At 55.3% G+C, this 18,855-nt stretch overlaps 11 protein-coding genes across 20 annotated transcripts; 4 read left to right on the top strand and 7 right to left on the bottom strand.

Annotated features, from left to right (window-relative positions):
• Positions 1 to 2,311, bottom strand: KVP18_002229 (uncharacterized protein; the record flags this gene model as incomplete). 2 transcript variants are annotated; one of them, XM_067952956.1, is made up of 1 exon in its annotated part: positions 1 to 2,311. In XM_067952956.1, a coding segment is annotated over one exon (2,311 nt), but the record flags the coding sequence as incomplete, so codon positions are not given. The 2 variants fall into 2 exon arrangements, with proteins under 2 accessions (XP_067808714.1, XP_067808713.1); XM_067952955.1 differs by having other exon boundaries at positions 42 to 2,311.
• A 99-nt stretch (positions 2,312 to 2,410) lies between these two features.
• On the top strand, positions 2,411 to 3,148 carry KVP18_002232 (uncharacterized protein; the record flags this gene model as incomplete). Its single annotated transcript, XM_067952960.1, has 1 exon — positions 2,411 to 3,148. The coding sequence occupies one exon, from the start codon at positions 2,411 to 2,413 to the stop codon at positions 3,146 to 3,148; it is 738 nt and encodes a 245-aa protein (XP_067808718.1).
• Positions 3,149 to 3,456: 308 nt separating this feature from the next.
• Positions 3,457 to 4,014, bottom strand: KVP18_002228 (uncharacterized protein; the record flags this gene model as incomplete). Of its 2 annotated transcripts, none has more annotated exons than XM_067952954.1 (1): positions 3,457 to 4,014. In XM_067952954.1, one exon carries the CDS (start codon positions 4,012 to 4,014, stop codon positions 3,457 to 3,459), a length of 558 nt encoding a protein of 185 aa, XP_067808712.1. The 2 variants fall into 2 exon arrangements, with proteins under 2 accessions (XP_067808712.1, XP_067808711.1); XM_067952953.1 differs by having other exon boundaries at positions 3,457 to 3,948.
• Positions 4,015 to 4,044: 30 nt separating this feature from the next.
• KVP18_002226 (uncharacterized protein) lies at positions 4,045 to 5,477 on the bottom strand (the record flags this gene model as incomplete). 3 transcript variants are annotated; one of them, XM_067952951.1, is made up of 2 exons in its annotated part: positions 4,045 to 4,643; positions 4,673 to 5,477. In XM_067952951.1, 2 exons carry the CDS (start codon positions 5,475 to 5,477, stop codon positions 4,045 to 4,047), a joined length of 1,404 nt encoding a protein of 467 aa, XP_067808709.1. The 3 variants fall into 3 exon arrangements, with proteins under 3 accessions (XP_067808709.1, XP_067808708.1, XP_067808707.1); XM_067952950.1 differs by lacking the exon at positions 4,673 to 5,477 and having other exon boundaries at positions 4,045 to 4,614; XM_067952949.1 differs by having other exon boundaries at positions 4,623 to 5,477.
• Positions 5,478 to 5,528: 51 nt separating this feature from the next.
• KVP18_002225 (uncharacterized protein) lies at positions 5,529 to 8,873 on the top strand (the record flags this gene model as incomplete). 5 transcript variants are annotated; one of them, XM_067952945.1, is made up of 5 exons in its annotated part: positions 5,529 to 7,003; positions 7,030 to 7,108; positions 7,137 to 8,126; positions 8,153 to 8,582; positions 8,611 to 8,873. In XM_067952945.1, 5 exons carry the CDS (start codon positions 5,529 to 5,531, stop codon positions 8,871 to 8,873), a joined length of 3,237 nt encoding a protein of 1,078 aa, XP_067808703.1. The 5 variants fall into 5 exon arrangements, with proteins under 5 accessions (XP_067808703.1, XP_067808705.1, XP_067808704.1 ...); XM_067952947.1 differs by lacking the exons at positions 7,137 to 8,126; positions 8,153 to 8,582; positions 8,611 to 8,873 and having other exon boundaries at positions 5,529 to 7,103; XM_067952946.1 differs by lacking the exons at positions 5,529 to 7,003; positions 7,030 to 7,108; positions 8,611 to 8,873 and having other exon boundaries at positions 7,125 to 8,177.
• A 71-nt stretch (positions 8,874 to 8,944) lies between these two features.
• KVP18_002227 (uncharacterized protein) lies at positions 8,945 to 10,051 on the bottom strand (the record flags this gene model as incomplete). Its single annotated transcript, XM_067952952.1, has 1 exon — positions 8,945 to 10,051. One exon carries the CDS (start codon positions 10,049 to 10,051, stop codon positions 8,945 to 8,947), a length of 1,107 nt encoding a protein of 368 aa, XP_067808710.1.
• Positions 10,052 to 10,775: 724 nt separating this feature from the next.
• On the bottom strand, positions 10,776 to 11,423 carry KVP18_002234 (uncharacterized protein; the record flags this gene model as incomplete). The annotated part of the gene is made up of 1 exon (XM_067952962.1): positions 10,776 to 11,423. One exon carries the CDS (start codon positions 11,421 to 11,423, stop codon positions 10,776 to 10,778), a length of 648 nt encoding a protein of 215 aa, XP_067808720.1.
• Positions 11,424 to 11,557: 134 nt separating this feature from the next.
• Positions 11,558 to 13,246, bottom strand: KVP18_002224 (uncharacterized protein; the record flags this gene model as incomplete). Its single annotated transcript, XM_067952943.1, has 1 exon — positions 11,558 to 13,246. One exon carries the CDS (start codon positions 13,244 to 13,246, stop codon positions 11,558 to 11,560), a length of 1,689 nt encoding a protein of 562 aa, XP_067808701.1.
• Positions 13,247 to 13,370: 124 nt separating this feature from the next.
• Positions 13,371 to 14,333, top strand: KVP18_002233 (uncharacterized protein; the record flags this gene model as incomplete). Its single annotated transcript, XM_067952961.1, has 1 exon — positions 13,371 to 14,333. One exon carries the CDS (start codon positions 13,371 to 13,373, stop codon positions 14,331 to 14,333), a length of 963 nt encoding a protein of 320 aa, XP_067808719.1.
• Positions 14,334 to 14,510: 177 nt separating this feature from the next.
• Positions 14,511 to 15,554, bottom strand: KVP18_002230 (uncharacterized protein; the record flags this gene model as incomplete). The annotated part of the gene is made up of 1 exon (XM_067952957.1): positions 14,511 to 15,554. One exon carries the CDS (start codon positions 15,552 to 15,554, stop codon positions 14,511 to 14,513), a length of 1,044 nt encoding a protein of 347 aa, XP_067808715.1.
• A 92-nt stretch (positions 15,555 to 15,646) lies between these two features.
• On the top strand, positions 15,647 to 18,855 carry KVP18_002231 (uncharacterized protein; the record flags this gene model as incomplete). Of its 2 annotated transcripts, none has more annotated exons than XM_067952959.1 (2): positions 15,647 to 17,575; positions 17,604 to 18,855. In XM_067952959.1, coding segments are annotated over 2 exons (3,181 nt in total), but the record flags the coding sequence as incomplete, so codon positions are not given.

Here is an 18,855-nt window from a genome sequence, read left to right as displayed (position 1 = left end):
CCTCGTTATCGAGATTAGCAGGGTCCTCTGGCAGATGCCACTTCATTTCAGCTGTGACCTCCAATTGCTCCATCGGTGTATTCTCTTTGAGGGTGGCGATGGTGTCGTTCGGAAAAACAGCAACGTCGGTTTTCGCGCCCTTCTTGACCTCTGAAACGACGACAACCACCTTCTTCATGCGGATTGGCATGTCGAAGTCGAAGTCAACTAGAGGGCCGTCTGGGATGTCTCGGCCGAACAACTGCTTAGGAGGGGGGATTTTCGTCTTCTCCTGCACCTTCTTCTTAAGATCAATGCCCTTGGGAGTGGGAGGAAGCTCCACTGGGAACTCCTCACCGTCAGGAGATACCACAACAACTTGAGTGGGAGCCTTAATTTCGATGACGTCTCCGGACTTCACGTCACTCTGACTGAACTTGCTGTCGGGTTTCAACACCGCTCCAGTTCGTTCCAAGGTCCATACGAGGTTCGGACTGTCAGGCAGCTGTACTTGGGACGTCAGTGAGTTGATTGGATCGTCCCGAAGGATGAGCACACGATTCTCTTGGGACGGGGGGACTCTCACAATTATGGGCGTCTTCATGACCTCGGGGGGAATGTCGTTGACGACCATTCCGTCTGGCACGTCAGGCGCGAATTGGTCGGCTAGAGGGGGCTCAGACAGGTTCAGCTTCTCCTGCACCTTACGCCGATAGTCGTCAGCGGTCTGTCGGCTGTCCATCTCGACAGAGAACGGCTTCCCGTCAGGGCCCTGCACTTTCAAGGCGACTGTCTCTGTCAGGTCGACTTGGTCACCATGCACGAGGCCCATGGAATCCGGAGTCTTATTAAGATCCAGCTCCGCGTCGCCCTTAAAGAATTTCCACTTCTCAGGGGGGGTGCGCATTTTACCTTGCTTCTTAACCTCATCTCGCATATGGGTCAAAGGCTCCGAGCCTTTCACGTAGACCATGCTGGACATGTCCCGTGATGTGATGTTCACACCCGTGAGCACGTAGATAGTCTGGTCCTGTAAGCGCTGCGTAGCGAGTGCGCCGTCTGTGACGTTGCGGTCGTAACGAATCTCGGTCGCTGGTATGTGTGTGGCCTCGCTCACTGCTTGTCGCAAGTCACTTCCGGAGTAGGTCTCGTTGAACTCGTAGTGCTCAGTTCGCCCTTGGTAGACCACGTGCACCTTCATCTGGGCCTTGAGCTTCGGTTGGCAGAACTCGTCCATACGCAAGGACTGCCAATCTGCTTGCGGATTACTTGTGGCCTCCAGGAAACTCCGCGTCTTGCATACCAGGTATGCGTCGTGCTTTTGCAACGCTAGGGCCAAGTGCTGCGTCTGTATCGTCCACGGCCCGATTCCAAGTCGGTTGATATCAGCCTCTGCCTGGTACCGCTGTGTCATCCCCTGCATCGCCTGCCAAATGGCCGAAGACTGGGAGGTGACCGGACCCGCCTTGGTGGGCACCTCAACCGGAAATGAGGGGCCTTGAGAGAGCTCTTGTTGAACCGCTTGGAGGATGAATTGTTTTTTGGATTGCAGCTCAGGAACGCAGTTGAAAACGAGCAGGTCGAAGAGGTCTACGCCGAGTTCCTTGGCCTTAGCGACGCCTTGCAGAGGAGTGGCCCAGGCAGTCACAGTCTGGCCATTTTCTTGGTAGCATAGCATCTGGGCTTGTAATACTTGTTGATGGGTGCTTGATGCGTAGCTGTTCAAATTTTGCCATGTCTCTTGAATGCCGCTAGATTTGGCTTGGAAGCTCTCTTTCCCCTCCTCCAGCGCTAGACAAGCGTAGCCTCGAAGTATTCGGTGCTCCAACGTCCGCCAGAGTACTGACAGGACGGGAGGATTGCCCACCATGCTAGAGGGCTTGGCGTCCGCAGGAATGGGCTGCAACGCTGTATCCCTTACTCTTTGTATTTTGGCGTTCTGGGTTGCCTGCCACTGGTCATCTCCGATCTTACACCCGCTTCGACAATCCAGCCAGTTGAAGTTAACTCCATTCATCATCTCATTCTCCGCAAGTCTAGATCGGATTGCGCGATAACCTGCGTAGAGATCGTCAGTGCTGTCTTGTGACAGCGTTTCACATTTGAGTTGGCTGTACGATGACGGTACCTTCTCAAAAGGGAAGGCTTCACGCCCTTCCTTCAACCCGGTGCTTCCCTGCACCACTTTCATGTCGCCTCCTTCGTGCTCAAAGCGTTGCAGGGGCGCTTTGAGTGACACCCCAGTCGCGAGGCCGATAAGAAAAAGAGCCAGCATGAAAGCGAAACTGGGTGCCACACCAATGCGAAACTGCGGGTCCAGACAACAGATCATGGCCTTCAAAGAACATCCACTAGCTCGCTACCCACCCACCCTGCCATAACGCTCACCAGAGTTCAGACGAAGGAGAGCATCTTTGGTTTCCGATATACAATGCACACAAAAAATGCATCTCAAAGATTCGTGTCATCAGTGGCAGTGATTCTACTGAACATTGTCATTATTGGAGGCTCCTTCTGCTTTGTGTGCTATCCGGCTGTTTTGAAGACCACGGTTCTGTTGGGTAAATCGTCCACATTGAAATTCCATCTGGGACTCAACACTGTGTGGACGGAAATCGCCTGCGACCCCTCCGAGCAGCTAGAAGTGCTCAATGACTGCCGGTCCGTCCGCAAACTCAACCGAGCACCACTGTGGCTCTTCACGGACGTCATGAATGACAGGCTGGCACGGCTGGGGCTGGCCCGAGCAGCAACCAGCGCGCTCTTCTGGTCATCGTGGCTCTCCAAGGCATTGATTGTGGGCGGTCTGATGAATCTGGGAGCCCTGGTCTTGGTGTTCCGTTTCGCGTTTTATGAGCGACCGCTGTTGTATCGGAACGCAGCCGTCATTCTCGAGTCTTTAGCAGCCGTTCTCATTACTCACGCCTCCGTGTTCTACATGGCCCACTCAGACGCCTGGTCCGCCTCGTTAGCCCATCTAGGGACGGGATCCGCGTTCTTTGTGATGCTGATAGTCGGATGCGCAATGATGCCTGTAGTGAACGTGCTGTTGTTGCCCCGTAAGCTGCCGAGAGATGGGGAGCGAGCGGTGCTCCAGGCAGGGCAATTGGCGTACGACATGGCCAAGACATACGATGAGTACGATCTCATGCTCAAATCTTTCAGCTAAATCGCCAAAGACCTTCATGTTTGATAGGTCAGAAGATATTCGTCTATGACAGCACCGTAGCTCGTAGCAAGAGCGGGGAGCTCATAGTCCTCAGATGTTTTGAACACACGCTGGTTCGTGCTTCGCTGGCCACAAGTTTAGAAAATGGCTGAGCAATAATAAACAAATGCAACAAGATTGCATTGATATAAGCTTTCGCTCACAAACGCATCAACAGGCGCAAGTGGTCACTGAGCTGCTACCAACAACCGCCGGCAATCTCGCTACGTCCTGCATTCTGCGAGTTTCCGACCGCGTACACGCGAATCTTAGGATAGCTTCTTTCGACGCGGACACGAACGTCGACGAGGACACGACAGGGCCCTGAAGATGTTGACGATGACTGGCGCCCTCCATGGCGAAGTGCACCAGGAGAGCCACGCCGAGGCCTTCATGGCCCAGCTCGTATCCGTCTCCTCTGACACGGTCTCTAGCGTTTGAGTATGTCGCGGAGACCGTGCGCGTGATTTCAGATGCCGCGTAAGCAGCTTAATGCCAACCCCGGTGGCGTTGAATGAGTCGTTCAGCATCGATTTCAGACGACCGATGACCTGTCCCCTTGACGGCAGCTCAACTTCGCCGAAGAGATCGAAATCCAGATCCTCGGCGTCAAGCTCCACCAAATCAAATTTATCTTCCCCCCACTTGCAGTGCTTCCAATCCTCGTAGGCCCTTTGGTTTTCGCTGCGAGTCTCCCAGAGCGCGCTGGAATCTTGCGAACAGACGCTCATAGTACGCCGAGAACGCGCACTCTCGTCCATAAAAAAAGATTGCCGGCTCGCAGCCGTGCTGCTGTCGCCTCGACGAGGCTCTTGTGACTCGCCCATTGAATAATCGGTTTTTAGTGGCTTCAACACTTAATCATTTCGACCACGATGATGGGGTCGAGTTGAAGGCGAACCAGATACCCGCGGGGGTTGCCTCGGTGGCTGTCGGCTGGGCTCTCGAGGCAGATCTCGGCAAGAGTCCCGATCCGAGTGTCTGACTGAGTCTCTCAACGGCTCCCGATAGGAGTCCGCTCGTGCGTCCCTGTAAGGTTCGGCCCTCTTAGTGCGGGACGAGTACCTATCCATGTTTCGGGCGTAGCGGCTGCGGTCGGGGTTGAATGAACGGCGAAAGTCGTTGTCCATCAAGTCGCGAGCGCGGGAATCCTGGATGTATCGCTGGTGGTAAGGCCTGCGCTGGGAACTGTATGAGTCTCGAGAAGGGGGTCGAGGAAAGTCGTCCGACATCTTGAAGCGGTCCCAGAGGTCCCGAGCCTGCCCGTCAGGCGGCGTCTCGCCTCGAAGTCGTCTTTGGGCTACACAAAGATGCCCAACGGAAAGCTCATTTGCGGTCAGGGAGACTACTCCCTCCTCCTCGTCTTCTTCTTGAGTCTGCTCTAATGGCAGACGGAGTACTTCGGTGCCATAAGCGTTTAAGAACATTTCTCGAATCATGTCTTTGGCCTCGTCATCTGCGTGGTGGGTCTCTTCCTATGTTTACCTATTTTAACCTCGTCGGCGTCGCACCGGAGGTGGCCGGTGCACAGGCACTGGCGACATCGACGCTCCCTGCACACATCTTCGGGTCGACACTGACCACCACACCAGCTGCAAGTGGGCTCCGAGCAGTTCAGGGTCTCGTTGTAATTCCTCACTGTCCTCAGGTCCAGTTGATCGATTTGCGTGGTCTGCCAGGCCGTCAAGGGCCGTTTCAGCAGCTCTCTTTTTGGCCCAGCGCTCTCCACTTCGCAAAGATAAGGGTTGTCGTCGTGAGGTCGCGGCGGCACTCGAAGCGCTTTAGGCCAAGAAAACTTGTTCACGCAGTAGAGGTGCCATAGGTCTGCGCAGACCAGGTTCCAAAGATCTCGAGGTCTGCCTGCCAACCACCTTCCTACAGGGCCCTCGCACACCAGAACCCTCGGGTCAACCTGTTTGACTTGGGAGGCGTTCAAGCGGAGGCAACCTGCATCGGAGTCGCGCGTACCATCAGGTGTGAGTATTCGATGTGCCCAGTACAACCTGTCAACCTCAAAGCTGGGCAGGATGTCGTCGGCCGTAGCCTCCATTAAAGGCTGACCCACAACCTCCTCCACAGCCGAGTCATCACTTATCTCCTCCACCTCGGGAGTTCGTTGGTACATGGGTCTTCTCAGTTTGTCCCACATCCATGGTAGGCTGGTGTCGGCACAGATAGCCGAAACCCACCTGTCAACGATCTGCAAAGTCCGTAGCTTGGTATCCATCCGTGGTGAGTCGGGTGGCTGTTCCGACTTTGTTCCACCATCCGCGAAGAACCCCCCATGCATTCCTAAATGCTTATTTTTCCATCTGAGAGTGTGCACTAAAGACTAAATTAGATGTCAGTCACGTCCAAGGTTCGCCTAAAGGACGTTTACTACAATGTATCCAAACTGCGCAGTGCAGCGTGGGATGCTCCCCTGAGTACATCCCGAGCCGTCATATCTGACTTCGAAACTCTTATCGCTCTGATTCCGGATGAGTTGAGTCTTGTGGAGGTCCACAAGCTTCTGCTGTTAATCTACTCGGGGGTTGGTGACCTTCTTGGCAGTGTTCAGTGGGGGTACCAAGGCTATATGCATGCTTACTGGACGTTGAGTCACCAGTTGGTCTGCTTGTTTCGAGATCTTGAGGTCAGAGTGTTTGACACAAAAGGCCATCTGGAGTGCACCTATTCACTTGGGAAGGATGCTGCAGATGGCCCGCTGATGGCCGCGTGCTCCGTGTCTCACAAGGGCTTCTTCGCGGCGGTGAAGACCACAGAAGGTTCAAAAATCCTCCACCTGGCGTCACCTACAGAGGCGACCTCGGAGTCTGTGGCCGTGTTTCCACAAGAAATCACTTGCATGGCTGCAGTGTTCGCCCCTCCCTCGCCTATGGAAGTGGTCTCGTTGATGACCGATCGTGCTGGAATCAGACCGCCCACATTTGATAGCCCGTGTTTGGTGGTTGGGCTTGCGGATGGATCCGTAAGAATAGTGCCAACGACCCCGGATGTGGGCACGTTTGCCTTTCCAGGTGTGTTGCCTGTGACACGTATCGTGACGTCGGCTTCCCAGAAGTTCGTGGCTCTTGTATCGCCTTCGTCGAAGCAGATCGAGATCCTCCAAACTACCTCGATCTTTGCGTGCGCCCAGACACGCGACCCTACAGTACTTCACATTGCCGCTTCGGCTCCTTGTCCGCCTCATACATCATTCGACATCGTGTGGGTCGCAGACGACTGTCTGCTATCATTGTGCTCAGAGGCCTCGCCGCTGCTGCTGGGAGGGCCTGGCGGGGAGTGGATTCCACTCGGTCTGAAAGGGTTGCCTGCCACAAAGACCAGCGAGGACGGAGTCCTGATGCTCTTCGACGACGGTGTTTACAATCTACAGAAGGTTCACCCATCCATCTCGTCATTGATTGAGCTTGGGAGGGTAGGGCCCTCATCAATAGTATACTACACGTACGAACGTACCCGTAACGGTACGTTAGGTGCCGACGACGAGGAAAGTCTAAGATGCCTTGAGCGCCAACTGCCTAAGGTCATCCGTGTATGCTGCACTGCCGCCGAGAAGTCTCTTTTTACCGAAGACGGCAAAAAATGCCTCGGTGCGGCGATGCTGGCTCTGGATTTCGGCGACCGAACTTCCGAGCCGGACGATTCAGACTTCATCGACGTGCTGAAGCAAAACCGGAAACGTTGCGTGGCACTGATCAGAGATCTGCGCATACAAAAGGGACTGAGCGAGAGCTTGAAGGCATGGTGGTCAGTGAGTCGCCTACGGTCGACAGGCCTCCCTGTGGTGGTGGTCGAGCTTTGCTGGCTGCAGTGGGTTGCCTTGATGATCGACACAGGCATTTCGAGCTGGCCTTCCGAATGGGCGGTTGGGCAGGAGTATTTGAGGGGCAGTTCGGGCAGTTCGCGCTGACCTTCGTAGGAGGAAGGGTAGATGGTCACTCAGCTATTGCGGCGGTGGAGCCAGAGTGTTATTTTAAAGTCGGTGGGCGTCTCCAACAAGGATCTTTTCACCAATCTAATGGCTCGGTGGCGCGAGCATCCAGCTGCCATCAGCTCAGTGCTGGCGGACACGATATCCTTTGCCGCAGCTCATGGGAGAGAGGATTTGGCGGCTGTCTTGTTGGATCTTGACCCAGACACCGGGAACAGGGTCAGCACCCTTCTCCGATTGAACAACTACAAAGAAGCCTTGGCGGTAGGTCAGGTCGACTCAGCCATCACGCAAGAGGTGCTGTACCGCATGCGCCCTGCAATGAAGCAAACCTTGCCAGAGTTGGGTGAGGTCTCCAGACGATTCGTTGTCTCGCAGCTCCTAGCATGCGGGCTGGAGCCCGACGAGGTGCAAGAGCTCTGTCAAAGCGCTGGGGAGCCCTGTTTGGCAGGGCTCGAGGCCTTGAAGAGGGGACTGACAGGCCATGGCCTCTTCCTGGACCCTACAGATCGCGCTGGGATTCTAGGCGCTGAGCGCACACGACAGGCAACGGTCAAGCTGATGCAGTCAGCAGCGCTGCTGAACAGCTCGGAGGTCTCCCTGCCTGGGTCCGGGCCGTTCATCGTCCAAACGGTGCAGTTTCTGGAGAAGCAGAAGGAGCTCGAGAACCAATCCATCAAGGAGACCTGGGCTGGATATCCAGTCCGGTTCCAGGGCCTCCCAACAGCAGCCACAGTTTACGAGCTGGCGCGTTGTGGCAAGACTCAGGAGGCACAGTGCGTACTGAGCAACCTCCCCCGAGCACTTCAACCTCTCGTCTCGCTTGTTGGGGTTGCCTGCGGCTGCCAAGAGCCCAAGGAGGCCTGGCAGGCAGAATATGCCGCAGCAGCAAGAATGCATAGGGCGGAGCGGATGGAAATGCTGAGGATGCTGGCATTCGCCTCTTCAGACGTGAAGAGCATTTGGGCGCATAGCCTCGACTTCGATGTCTCGGAGGTGCCAGTTCGATCCATCCCTTTTTCTCGCAGTCTGCTGTCAACGATAGGTCTGTAGAGGAAAGGGAATATTCTCATCTTTTTGAGATGCCTGTACTCTCTGGTGCTCAGAGTGGCGAGTTGGACCGCCGCCTAGTAGATGAGTTCGGCTACCCGCTTGACGCTCTGATCGAGGTCGCAGGGCGCGCGGTGGCTGAGAAAATACGCGAACTTTTAGTGAGCAAAACCGCTTTGGTGCTCTGCGTGTGTGGGCCCGGTAACAACGGCTTGGATGCAGTGTGTAGTGCCAGGTGGCTTATGAGCTGGGGCTACAGTGACGTCCGGCTGTGGATTCCAAAGATGAACCAGCGTCTCCTGTCGCGGCTCCGGCAGTTTGGGGGTCATGTCCACGTGTACACGTCCACGCCGGATATGGAGCCTGGGATGGTCGTGGATGGACTCTTCGGGTTCTCCTTCCAGCCTCGTGAGTGTGAGTTCTTGTGTGAACTCAGCGGTCCGTTCACCGTTTGACTTGGTCATATCCCAAATGTCTCACTGGCATCGCAACGGCTCGTTCATGTTCTGCATTGATACGCCCTCAGGCTGGTCCGTTGACGACCCCAAGCCAGAGGAAGCTGGGGTTGAGCCCGACTTCATCTTGGCGCTGACCAACCTGAAGCCGGTGAGTCAAACTTTTGCGGACAAAGGCACCCGCGTCGAGCTCTGCGACGCTGTTGTGCCGAGCTTCCTTCACAAGGATTTAGGGTTGAGGTAGTCTTAGATGAGCATTTGAGTTATGTAATTAAGACACTGCACCAACATAGACAGGGCAGGTATCAGTTAAAACTAGTCGCAAAGGTTGAGAGTCGCAAAGGTTGAGAGTAAAGTCGCATGGGCCCTCCTAGCGGTCAGTCGTTTGGTAGGGTCAAGTTCCAAACAACAAGACGCGAAATGCACCACCGCAGAGAGCTGTTTCTTGTTGCTTAAATGGCGCCTCAAACGAGGATGCCGCATTAAGCCTGTGTACAGCCGATTTGAAAACCATTTTCTGGCCGTTTTGTTTGTCCGAAGAGCTTCGTATTCCTTCAGACAGTGGCCGATGTCAGGAACTTGCTCGCGATGGGTAACGGACTGCACGATATAGGGCCAGGGCTCCTCTCCGAAGAGCGCATAGAGAACGCAAAGACCCAAGCTCCAGATGTCGTCCTCCCGGTCCGAACATCCGAAGAAGCGCCGCTGAGGCAGACGGTGCCAGGGGGCATCGGGATCAGACCGCGAGCCCAAACTCCGCAGACGGAAGACGTCAGTGAGCATCCACGTGCCCCAGGGCGAAAGACTGACGCCTGACGGCCGTAGCGGCCCCATAGTGAGCCGATTGGCATGCAGGGCCTTCAAGGCCGAAGCCAGGCTGATGGCTAGTTCCACGACATCCATCAAGGGCAGCCCACCACGTAACTGGGGTGAGGGGACATCGAGGCCTTGGACCCTGAAGTCAGTTGGTACTCGCCGAGTGGGGGGTGTAGTCGGCTTAGGACGCCCTAGAGTGTAGTGAAAGCCACGTACGAGCATCTCAAGTGAGTTACCAGGGTACTGCAGAAGGAGTCGATGATAGCGACTGGGCTGGTCTTCGTCTTTGATGGTCTCAAAGGTCCCCAGCAGCCCAAGAACGTGAGGTGCTCCTTGCAGTGAGGTGAGTTTCTGTGTGAGCCACTTCGCCTTTTTGAGCCCTGCGGGCCCAGAGGTCGGTAAGGTGGTCAGACACCCGAGCACGCTGCCAAAATCGCAGTCCCATTCAGCCGGCCGCCAAGCCATCCTCGGCTTCAAACATTGAACCGTGTTGAAGGGGACAGGAGTGTCTTGGGAGTCGAGCATCTGAATCCGCAGCAGGCGGATGTCGGAAGGGTTGGTGGTCGCATCCAAGGTCCAGCCAGAATGAGGTCTGACATCAGTCATTGAAGTCAAGTCACGTTTCCAATACATCCTGGGCGGAGCAGTGGGAGTCGCATGGGGAATCGGAGAGGAAGTAGGGAAGGGAGTTGGGGAGGGGGTCGAGGAAGCCTCAGACAATGCGACGTCATCCGTCGAAGGAACTCGCTTCGTTGACCACAACCACGATAACACGTTATACATTGTGCTCGCGGATGACGGTGGGACTGTTACTAGGGGGCTTTCGGTGGTGAACGTCACCAAGTCGGCGTCGGAAATTCGTCGTGTTGGGTCAGCGCTGTCACAGTCTCGGTTCCGTGTGAGGTCAGGTGGACGTGTTGGACTGGAGGGCACAGAATAGAAGCGGGGACTGGAAGCGACAGAACCACAACAGGACATGTAAAGCGAGGGATTGGACAACGGAAACCCAAGGGCATTCAGGCCTCTGCAGACCCCTCCCCCCTGGGGTTTAGGTGTGACTATCGGAGTCGATCGCGTGATCTCAGCTGGATCAATAGGCCTAAAGCCGATGTCGCCGGGAACGAGAAGTGTCTGCGCCAAACCGGAACCACCGCAGGCAACCACGCTTCGAAGCATATTAGGTGAATATGACAGCTGATACGATTCGTGTAGATGCAGACATAATCTAGTACTTCACAACATAAATGTAGACACAGAAGTGTGAAGAAATATGTCGATGTGGAATTGTCTGCGTGCATTTTTTACTGATCTCGTGTGGGCCGCTTCCACTTCATTTCGCAGGAACCATGTGGCTTGCGAGGCGTATCTCAGTCACCTTCGCTAGCGGACCCATCATGGCCACGAGACAGTCAGCAAAACGATTCCTCTCAGTCGCAGTCGGGAATAGCATTTTCCATACCTCGGCAGAACGCTGGACCTCCTTGTTGACGCCGGAGAGTCCGCACGTGGGACACGCTAGCCGTCTGCGTGCCACCTTCAGCACGCACACGCCTAGGTGAGGGTCGCCCTCCACATAGGCAGCCCCTCTGGCTCGGAACAAGCTGATCAATTCAGTTGGGAAGTACTGCGCGGTTTCCTGGCTGTCCGTCACTAGTCCTATGATGTCTTTTATCCTCACCGTCCTCCGTAGATTCGAGTCTACGTACCAGAAGATCGAGCCCTTGGAGAACCTCACGAGCAGGCTTCCCTCAACAGGCGACGAGTCGCCAACCGCAACGGACACGAAGGTGCCGTTTTCGAGGCTCTCCACAGAGCGAGACGCGACCTTCTTTTTCTTGGCCAAGGCCATGGACTCAGCCTGGGTGAGCGCAGGACCCGCAGAGGCCTGGGCAGCCTCCAACCTCTGCCGGCGATGATGTACCTGCTCAAGGTTGAACAGTTCGCCAGCGGCTGAATCATCTCCGAAGTTGGAGAACATAAGATTTGTGCATATCCTCAGTCCTAGAGCTCGCCGCAGGAACTTTGAAGGTTTTGTGTGCTTAAAACTCTCTCACATATTAAGGTTAAGTCATTCATTCATTGCATCCGACTGGGTCATTGATGCCGCGCATTCTACACTCCACACAGCTTCAATGCCCGTCGGACCATCTCCTTAGGAGGGTCGATGTCACTCCGCTCAGCCAAGACGATGTAAGGAGAGGCACTGCTGCCGCGTTGGAAGCGTTCGACGGCGTAGGCGGCCCGATCTGCCATGGAATCGTTATCCGCGAGGCCAAATCTGGAGGGCTTCATCCGACTCAGCAGCACCTGGAACCACGTGGAGACCACCGTCAAAGTATGGTCCGTGAGCATATGGTCGACAGTATTCGTCCTCTCCGCGCTCACCACGCTCACGGTCTCGTCCTGCTTGTGCTGTTGTCCAGCTGTTCGCGAGAGGGCCAGCACGTCCTCCAGAGGGTGCACCTTTTGCATGAACTTCTGTAGCTCATCAAATAGGAATACTGGAGGATGGATCTCGCGAATGGCCAAACAACTCTCCATGTTCATCTCAGAGTGGTTGATGCATATGTACAACAGGAACCCCAGCCGAGACAAGTCCCTGTAGAAGTCTTCCGAGTCGCCCCATATCTCGATCGCCGCTTCTATGAAGTCGGAAGGGACATAGGCCTGGTACTGCTGGTGCTGCATCTCCTCGCTGACGTGGCGGGCTATCATGCACAGGAGGGTTCTCTCCTTCTTCCGGTACGCCTTTTCGACTCCAGAATCGGCGCGTTCGTGGGTGTTTGGAAAGATCGCTCGTTGATAGACGTACTGCGGCACATGCTTATTGTGTCGTTCGTCCAGGTCCAACAATCTCTTCACAATATCCTCACACGATCCAGATACAGCCAGCTGCGCCTGGGTATCCGATGCTAACGTCATGCTAATGTTGCTGGCCATCATGCTTATCGGTCTGCTCTTATGCGCATCCGCCTGCTTCAAACTCAACACAGCGTCGACTTTTTGAAGGTGGTTAGCAGTATCCCAAGGCTCACAATGCCCAGTGGAGAGGAAGGTAACCCTGGGGTCCATAGAACAATTGTCCTTGCATCTGGCAGCCCGATCCTCGAACCAACGCTTTAATCCAGCATCGGCAACAGCGGGAGCCACAGCATCAGCAGGGGCTCCAGTGGGAGCCACAGCATCAGCACGGACTCCAGTGGGAGCCACAGCATCAGCAGGGGCTCCAGTGGGAGCCACAGCACTGGCAACCACGGATAGCGGCATGTCTTTGGTGACGCATGTGGTAGGCTTAAGCGCCTGTCTGGGGTTCACGTTCTCGCGACTATCGCGCCGTTTCTTGGAGACGGAACCGGAGCGCTTCTCTAACGGCCTATCCTGCCGGTTCAATGATTTCGGAAGAGCATCCGTCAAGGGCTGAAAGGGCGAGGGTGACACGTCCATCGCTCCGAAGGCCTCCACTCGGGAACCCTTGGCTCCGAAGGCCTTTCTCGCAGTGTCCAGGTCTACGGTTTTCATAGGCGGCCGGGTAGAGTAGCCTCCCATCGTAGGAACACTCATCAGAGACGAGGGCATCTCGCATGGAGACGGAGCCGACACAGCTGGCCTTTTAGTGCTGCCCTTCGACTTCGCGCTTTCACTGCGACTCAAGGGTGTGGAGCAAGGACTCGCGCCGTGGGCCAAGGAGCACGTTCTCATAATGGTAGCCTTACCGCCAGGGGGAGGCTTCATATGTTTGGATCGGAAGAAACTTGCTGCCAGAACACTCCCTTGCTGTTGGTACTGTTTGTCCAATCGCATCCAGAGATTTTCGGGTATTTAATTTAAAATTGCCAGACTCATGCGACGCTCAGCATTCGCACGTGGACCGCTCCCTCCAACCTCCCCGAAACTTACACCTGCTACATTCAATAAACCGGGAATAATGCTGCGCGGGGCTGATGTTAGCCTGTTGACCTTCCTTATCCTCCTCTTGGCCTTCAGTCTCTTCGTGGTTGGCCCCTTCTTGTGGGTTGCTTTTCAGGAGTTTGTCAGTGTGCGTGACGCCATTCTAATGACATTAGTGGCGGTCGTCAGCCAGCGGAAGCGCGCACTCACTCTGGAAGGCACGTTTGCTGCGTTGGTACTCGGTTTAGTGTGTCTACAGGCTTTCTCCATAGGATTCTTTCTAAGTCTGCTGTTGTTTCTGGCTGGGGGCACGTTCGCGACCAAGTTGAACAAGCTGAACGCATCTGCAGAGTTCTCTGACGACCACAAAGGAAGGAACGCGGCTCAGGTCCTCTGTAATTGCCTTGTCCCGTTAGGTATCGGACTCTTCATCGTAGGGTGCCGGGTCCACTCTCTGTTCTTCCAGACTGAACTCATGACCAATAAGCTTGTTAGGACTCTGGAGTACATAGCTCTCTCAAGCGTGGCCAGCGCGTTTGGCGACACCTTAGCATCGGATCTAGGGTCTATGTCCAAAAGTCCCCCGGTGCTGCTTTCCCTTGACCCCCACCCGCCGTACATTTCTGCCCGTGCCGTGCCTGTTGGCACCAACGGAGCCGTGACCTTTGCAGGTACTGCATGGTCGGCCGCAGCTGGAGGCATGTTGTTCGTGCTGTGGATGGCCGTCAACTTCACGAGGCGAGATTTGGTCGTGGCTTTTGTGTCCACAGTCATTGCGGCTCCGTTTGGATCGGTAGTCGACTCTATCCTTGGACGCTACTTTCAAGAAACCCGAGCTAGCCACGGCAAAGTTTTGAAGGCAGGTGAGGTCTCAGAAGACGCGGAAATCGTCTGTGGCGAACCCTACCTGGACAACGACATGGTCAACCTCAGCAGTCAAGTCCTTACGGCTCTCTTTCTTGCCCGTGTCAGCGCCGAACCCTACTACTTCTCTGCCTGACCTCGCATCCGTTTCGAGGCCGCTTGCATCTGCAGACGAACATGGCTCAGAAGATCCCGAGTGAACCAGCCAGACTCCTTGCTGCATGTAGCCGTGTGAGGGGCAGATGTGACTATCATCTTGATGGCGGGTTCCGTGATGTCGATGAGTTGGTATAACTGCTTGAGATTCTCTCGCTCAACTCACCTGAGACGGTTTAGAGGGTGGCGCGCTGAAGCTCAAAAGTGCTTTTGTGTCAGCGGGCTCTTCAGTTGCTTTATTCATTCGGAAATCTGTAGTTCGAAAGAAAGTGTCCCGAAAGTCGATGGATTGGTATACTCGTGCAGCCGGATCCTGTCGAGGGTCGTACCCGAACCGGCAGAGACAACCACGCCAAGGCCCGTCCATGATAAGGAGACACGTCTGGCTGTATAGCGGCTTACGCTTCCAGCTGGACATACATAGAGGAATGTACTGCTCGAGTGCTTGCCGCGTCCACAGCGGTCGTTCGCTAAGGAGCTTGGATACCTCCTCGACAACTTGTTGCACCTCCGAAGCCAAAGGGGCACGAGGCGGAGGCTCTGATGGCCATACCGGGTCGTCGTGCTTCACCACCACGTTAAGTCCCTCGTTCTTGGATCGCGGATTCAGCACGGACGCAACGAGGTCCTCGTCCTTCCCCGCTATACAGTACCTCGCTGTACCAGACAGCGCGTTGCCCTCGTAATTGTAGACATAGGGTTGTGTGTTTCGGGAAAACATGGGTGGTGGTACCCACAGAGGTGTGTCCACTGGGACATTGGCCTCGAAGTACTCCTCCAAGGGGGGAAGCTGTTGGGATACGGAGCCATCAGGGTTGTGGATTCTCTTGGGGCGTACGTTTGATGGGGTTGGCAGGTAGAAATCAGCGAGCGACTCGAATTGGAAGCTCTTTCGAATCGCTCCCAGAGGGAGAACTTCTTTTTTTCCCGACGCAAACACTCGCACTCGGAGCAAGACGGAGGCAGTCTTGACTGCAGTGGCGGGGATGACTCTTGTGTAGGGGTCATGGGGATCTACTCGCAGAACCAGTGGATTCTTTGCCACGAGTGATTGGTGAATCGCCTTGACCCCGCCCAACGCCTCGATGACCTCCTCTCCCGTGTCAACCACCTCTCCAGGCACCTCGACCTCCACAATCTCGTTTTCAGGGACTGTGAGCGCGACAGAGCCGTCGTCGGAAACAGGTAGCCAAGAGCCCATGAATGCTCAAATCCAAGTTGTCTGTACAAGGGTTCGGGTCGCTTGAAAGGAGATGTCACCAGAGGTGCTCACCTAAATCTGGATTTCTTCGAATGCATCTCGTCTCTCTGTCTTTGCAGAGATCACATTTGATCAGCGCGACAGCCTCAGGCAACTTCACTGCACCAGACTCTGAGGAGGTCGCTTTGGCCAGAGGCGCCGTAATCGAAATCGTGAGGCCGGTCACCAAGGGGAAGATGTCCTTACTATACCGGCGAGATGTGTTTGGTATTATCCGGCGCATGGAAGCTGTTCGAATCGCTGGGCTGGAGCTGGACATCCTAATTGTGACATCCGACAGCGGCAAACTCACAGTTCTACAGTGGAACCCCAAGTGCCATCGACTGGATGCCATTTTCAACGAATGTTTTGGAAAGTCAGGTGTGAGGCGCATCGTGCCCGGCGAGTACCTAGCGTGCGACCCCAAGGGGCGGTGCGTTATGGTTGGCTCACCTGAGAAGATGAAGTTCTGTTACGTCCTGAACAAGGACGCCTCCGACAGAGTTACTATCAATTCGCCCCTGGAGGCGCACAAGAGCAAGCAAATATGTTTTGACTTGTGCGCTGTGGACGTCGGCTACGAGAACCCCGTCTTTGCTAGCTTGGAGTCAGTCTACGACGGTTCCGAGACGCAGGGGTGTCAGATGGGTGTGGCGTTCTGGGAATTAGACCTCGGTCTCAACCACGTGGTGAAGAAGTGTACGATGCCTTTGTCAGCACCAGCCTCCCGGGTGCTGCCGGTGCCGGTAACCGTTGGCGACGGGGCCTCGGGCGTGCTTGTGTGCTGCGAGAACTTCCTGACTTATCGGAAGCCGGGTCACCCTGAAATGAGTTGCGCCCTCCCGCGCCGGTTGGAAATGGGCGCGGACAAGAGCGTTATCGTCACGCAGTACGCAGTACACCGGTTACGTAATTTCTACTTCTTCCTGCTACAATCCGAGTTTGGAGATTTGTATAAAGTGGAGGTGTCGCAGGAGGGAGGCATTATCAAGGAGATCGTAGTGAAGTACTTTGACACCATCCCCGTGGCGACCACCCTTGTTGTGCTGAAGAATGGCTGCTTGCTAGCGTCCAGCGAAGCAGGGAACCATGCCACTTATCAGTTCCTCTCTCTGGGAGATGACATTGAGGACGCTGTGTGCACATCTCTTCACCCTCACGGGGAAGCAGCGGTCGTTGCATTCAAACCCCGATCGTTGACCCACTTGGCTCTGGTGGAGGAGGTGGCGTCCCTGGCCCCGCTCGTACGCGCGAGGACCTTCGACTGCTTCGGAGCCAATGCCCCCCAAGTCTTCTCCCTCTGCGGTCGAGGTCCCAGATCTAGTGTGCGGGCTTTGCAACATGGGTACACCGTGGAAGAGATGGCGGCAAACGAGTTGCCAGGGAAACCTACAGGCGTTTGGGCGTTTAAAGCCCGAGAGACGGACACTTTCGACGCGTTCATCGCCATATCATTCGTAAACGCAACCCTTCTCCTATCGGTGAGCGATAGTGTCGAGGAGGTTCCGAATTCGCCTTTCGTGCAGGACACTAACAGTCTTCTCATGAAGACGATGGAGGGGTCCTCATGGTTGCAGGTGCACTCAACCGGCATCAGACTGGTCCATCAGTTAGAGAGCGGGTCGTTCCAGGCCAACCAGTGGCTATCGCCTGGAAATCGCAGGGTCATGAGTGCCGATGCAAACTCTAGACAAATCGTGTTGTCGGTTGCTGGGGGAGAGGTCTTCGTGTTCGACTTGGAGACCAGGTTGCACTCCCCAACCGAGGTGGGTCGCAAAAGCCTCGGCAGCGAAATAACAGGCATTGCTCTGCCGACCATCCGTTCAGGCCGATTCCGTGAGAACTTCGTTGCGGTGGCTGGCGTGGACGCCTCCGTCCGCATACTGTCCCTCGATAAGGGTCGGAATGTGCTCAAGCAGCTCTCTGTGCTGGCGTTACCGCAGGGAACCCAGGCAGATAGCATTGCGTTCTGCCGTGCAAAGGTGGGTGACGAGGGTCCAGATTACTCAGCCGGGATCTGATATTCTCACTCTTGTCGCTGGCCTTGAGAACGGTCTGGTACTGCGTCTGACGGTGGACTCCCTCACAGGAGCCATCTCCGACCAGAGATTAAAGTATATCGGTCCGAGGACCGTAAAGGTTGAGCGTGTCATTCTGGTGGATGGGGACACCGACGAGGCCTCGCGTGTCTCTCGCGAGGCAGTGATTGCTATGTGCACACGTCCATGGTTGGTCCATGGCGTGAATGGCCGGATATTGGCAGGCCCTTTGCACTACGACCGCCTGTCATGCTGCCAGCCATTTTCTTCCGATCAGATGGTTGGGGGGTTTGTGGGAGCCGTCGACAATGAGTTGAGAATCTTCAGCATAACATCCCGGCTTGGAGGGGACTTATTCGCCCAGAAGGTAATCACTAAGTGCGACTTCACACCACGTCACATCGTTAGCTTACCCGCTCCTCCGTTGTTCCGGCAAGATGGAACGTTAGAGCCTGGCAGCTCCGTCGTGAGTGAACAAACCCCGCTAATGCTGGCAGTGATCGAGAGCGAGCACAATAGTTACGACGTCGAGACCAAAAATGAGATTCGCGCTGCCCTCGGCCAAATAAAGCTCACCGAAAACGAAGAGACCATCTCAACCGATGAATCTCAGATCGGTACGTTTCAAGCTGGAGATGGCAAGTGGGCATCGTGTGTCAAAATTATCCATCCGGCAACCGGCGAGACGATGAGCTGCTACCCTCTTGCTTTAGATGAGGCCGCTGTATCGGCTTGCCTCGTCTACTTCTTGGAATTTCAGGAGCAACCATGCTTGGTGGTTGGAACCATTTTCGGAATGACGCTTCGCCCGCGGTCCGTACCCATGGCATCTCTCAAGGTCTTTGCTTACGACAGCAAATACGAATTGACACTGCTACACTCCACACCCGTGGAGGACATTCCGACGGCGCTGTGTTCCTTCCAAGGTCGACTGCTCGTGGGTGTCGGAAACCGAATTCGGCTGCTGAGCCTCGGCAAGAAGAAGCTGCTCCGGAAGAGTGAATTCCGACCGCTGCCTGAGGAGTGTGTTCTCATTCAGTGCTACGGAGACCGCATCTTCCTTGGGGACGTCAAAGAAGGGATTCTGGTGTTGAAGTACTTTCCGAAGGAGAGTCGGTTTCGCGTTCTTTGCGATTCCTTCCACCCGTCCTGGGTTACCTGCGCGTGTCTGCTGGACTACAATACTATCATGGCTGCCGATAAGTTCGGGAATGTCTACGTAA

The sequence above is a fragment of a genome, assembly GCF_019968955.1.
Source record: "MAG: Porospora cf. gigantea A chromosome Unknown PgA_NODE_419_length_18855_cov_344.077, whole genome shotgun sequence".
Taxonomy (NCBI): domain Eukaryota; phylum Apicomplexa; class Conoidasida; order Eugregarinorida; family Porosporidae; genus Porospora; species Porospora cf. gigantea A.
This window is presented reverse-complemented; position numbering and strand designations above follow the sequence as displayed.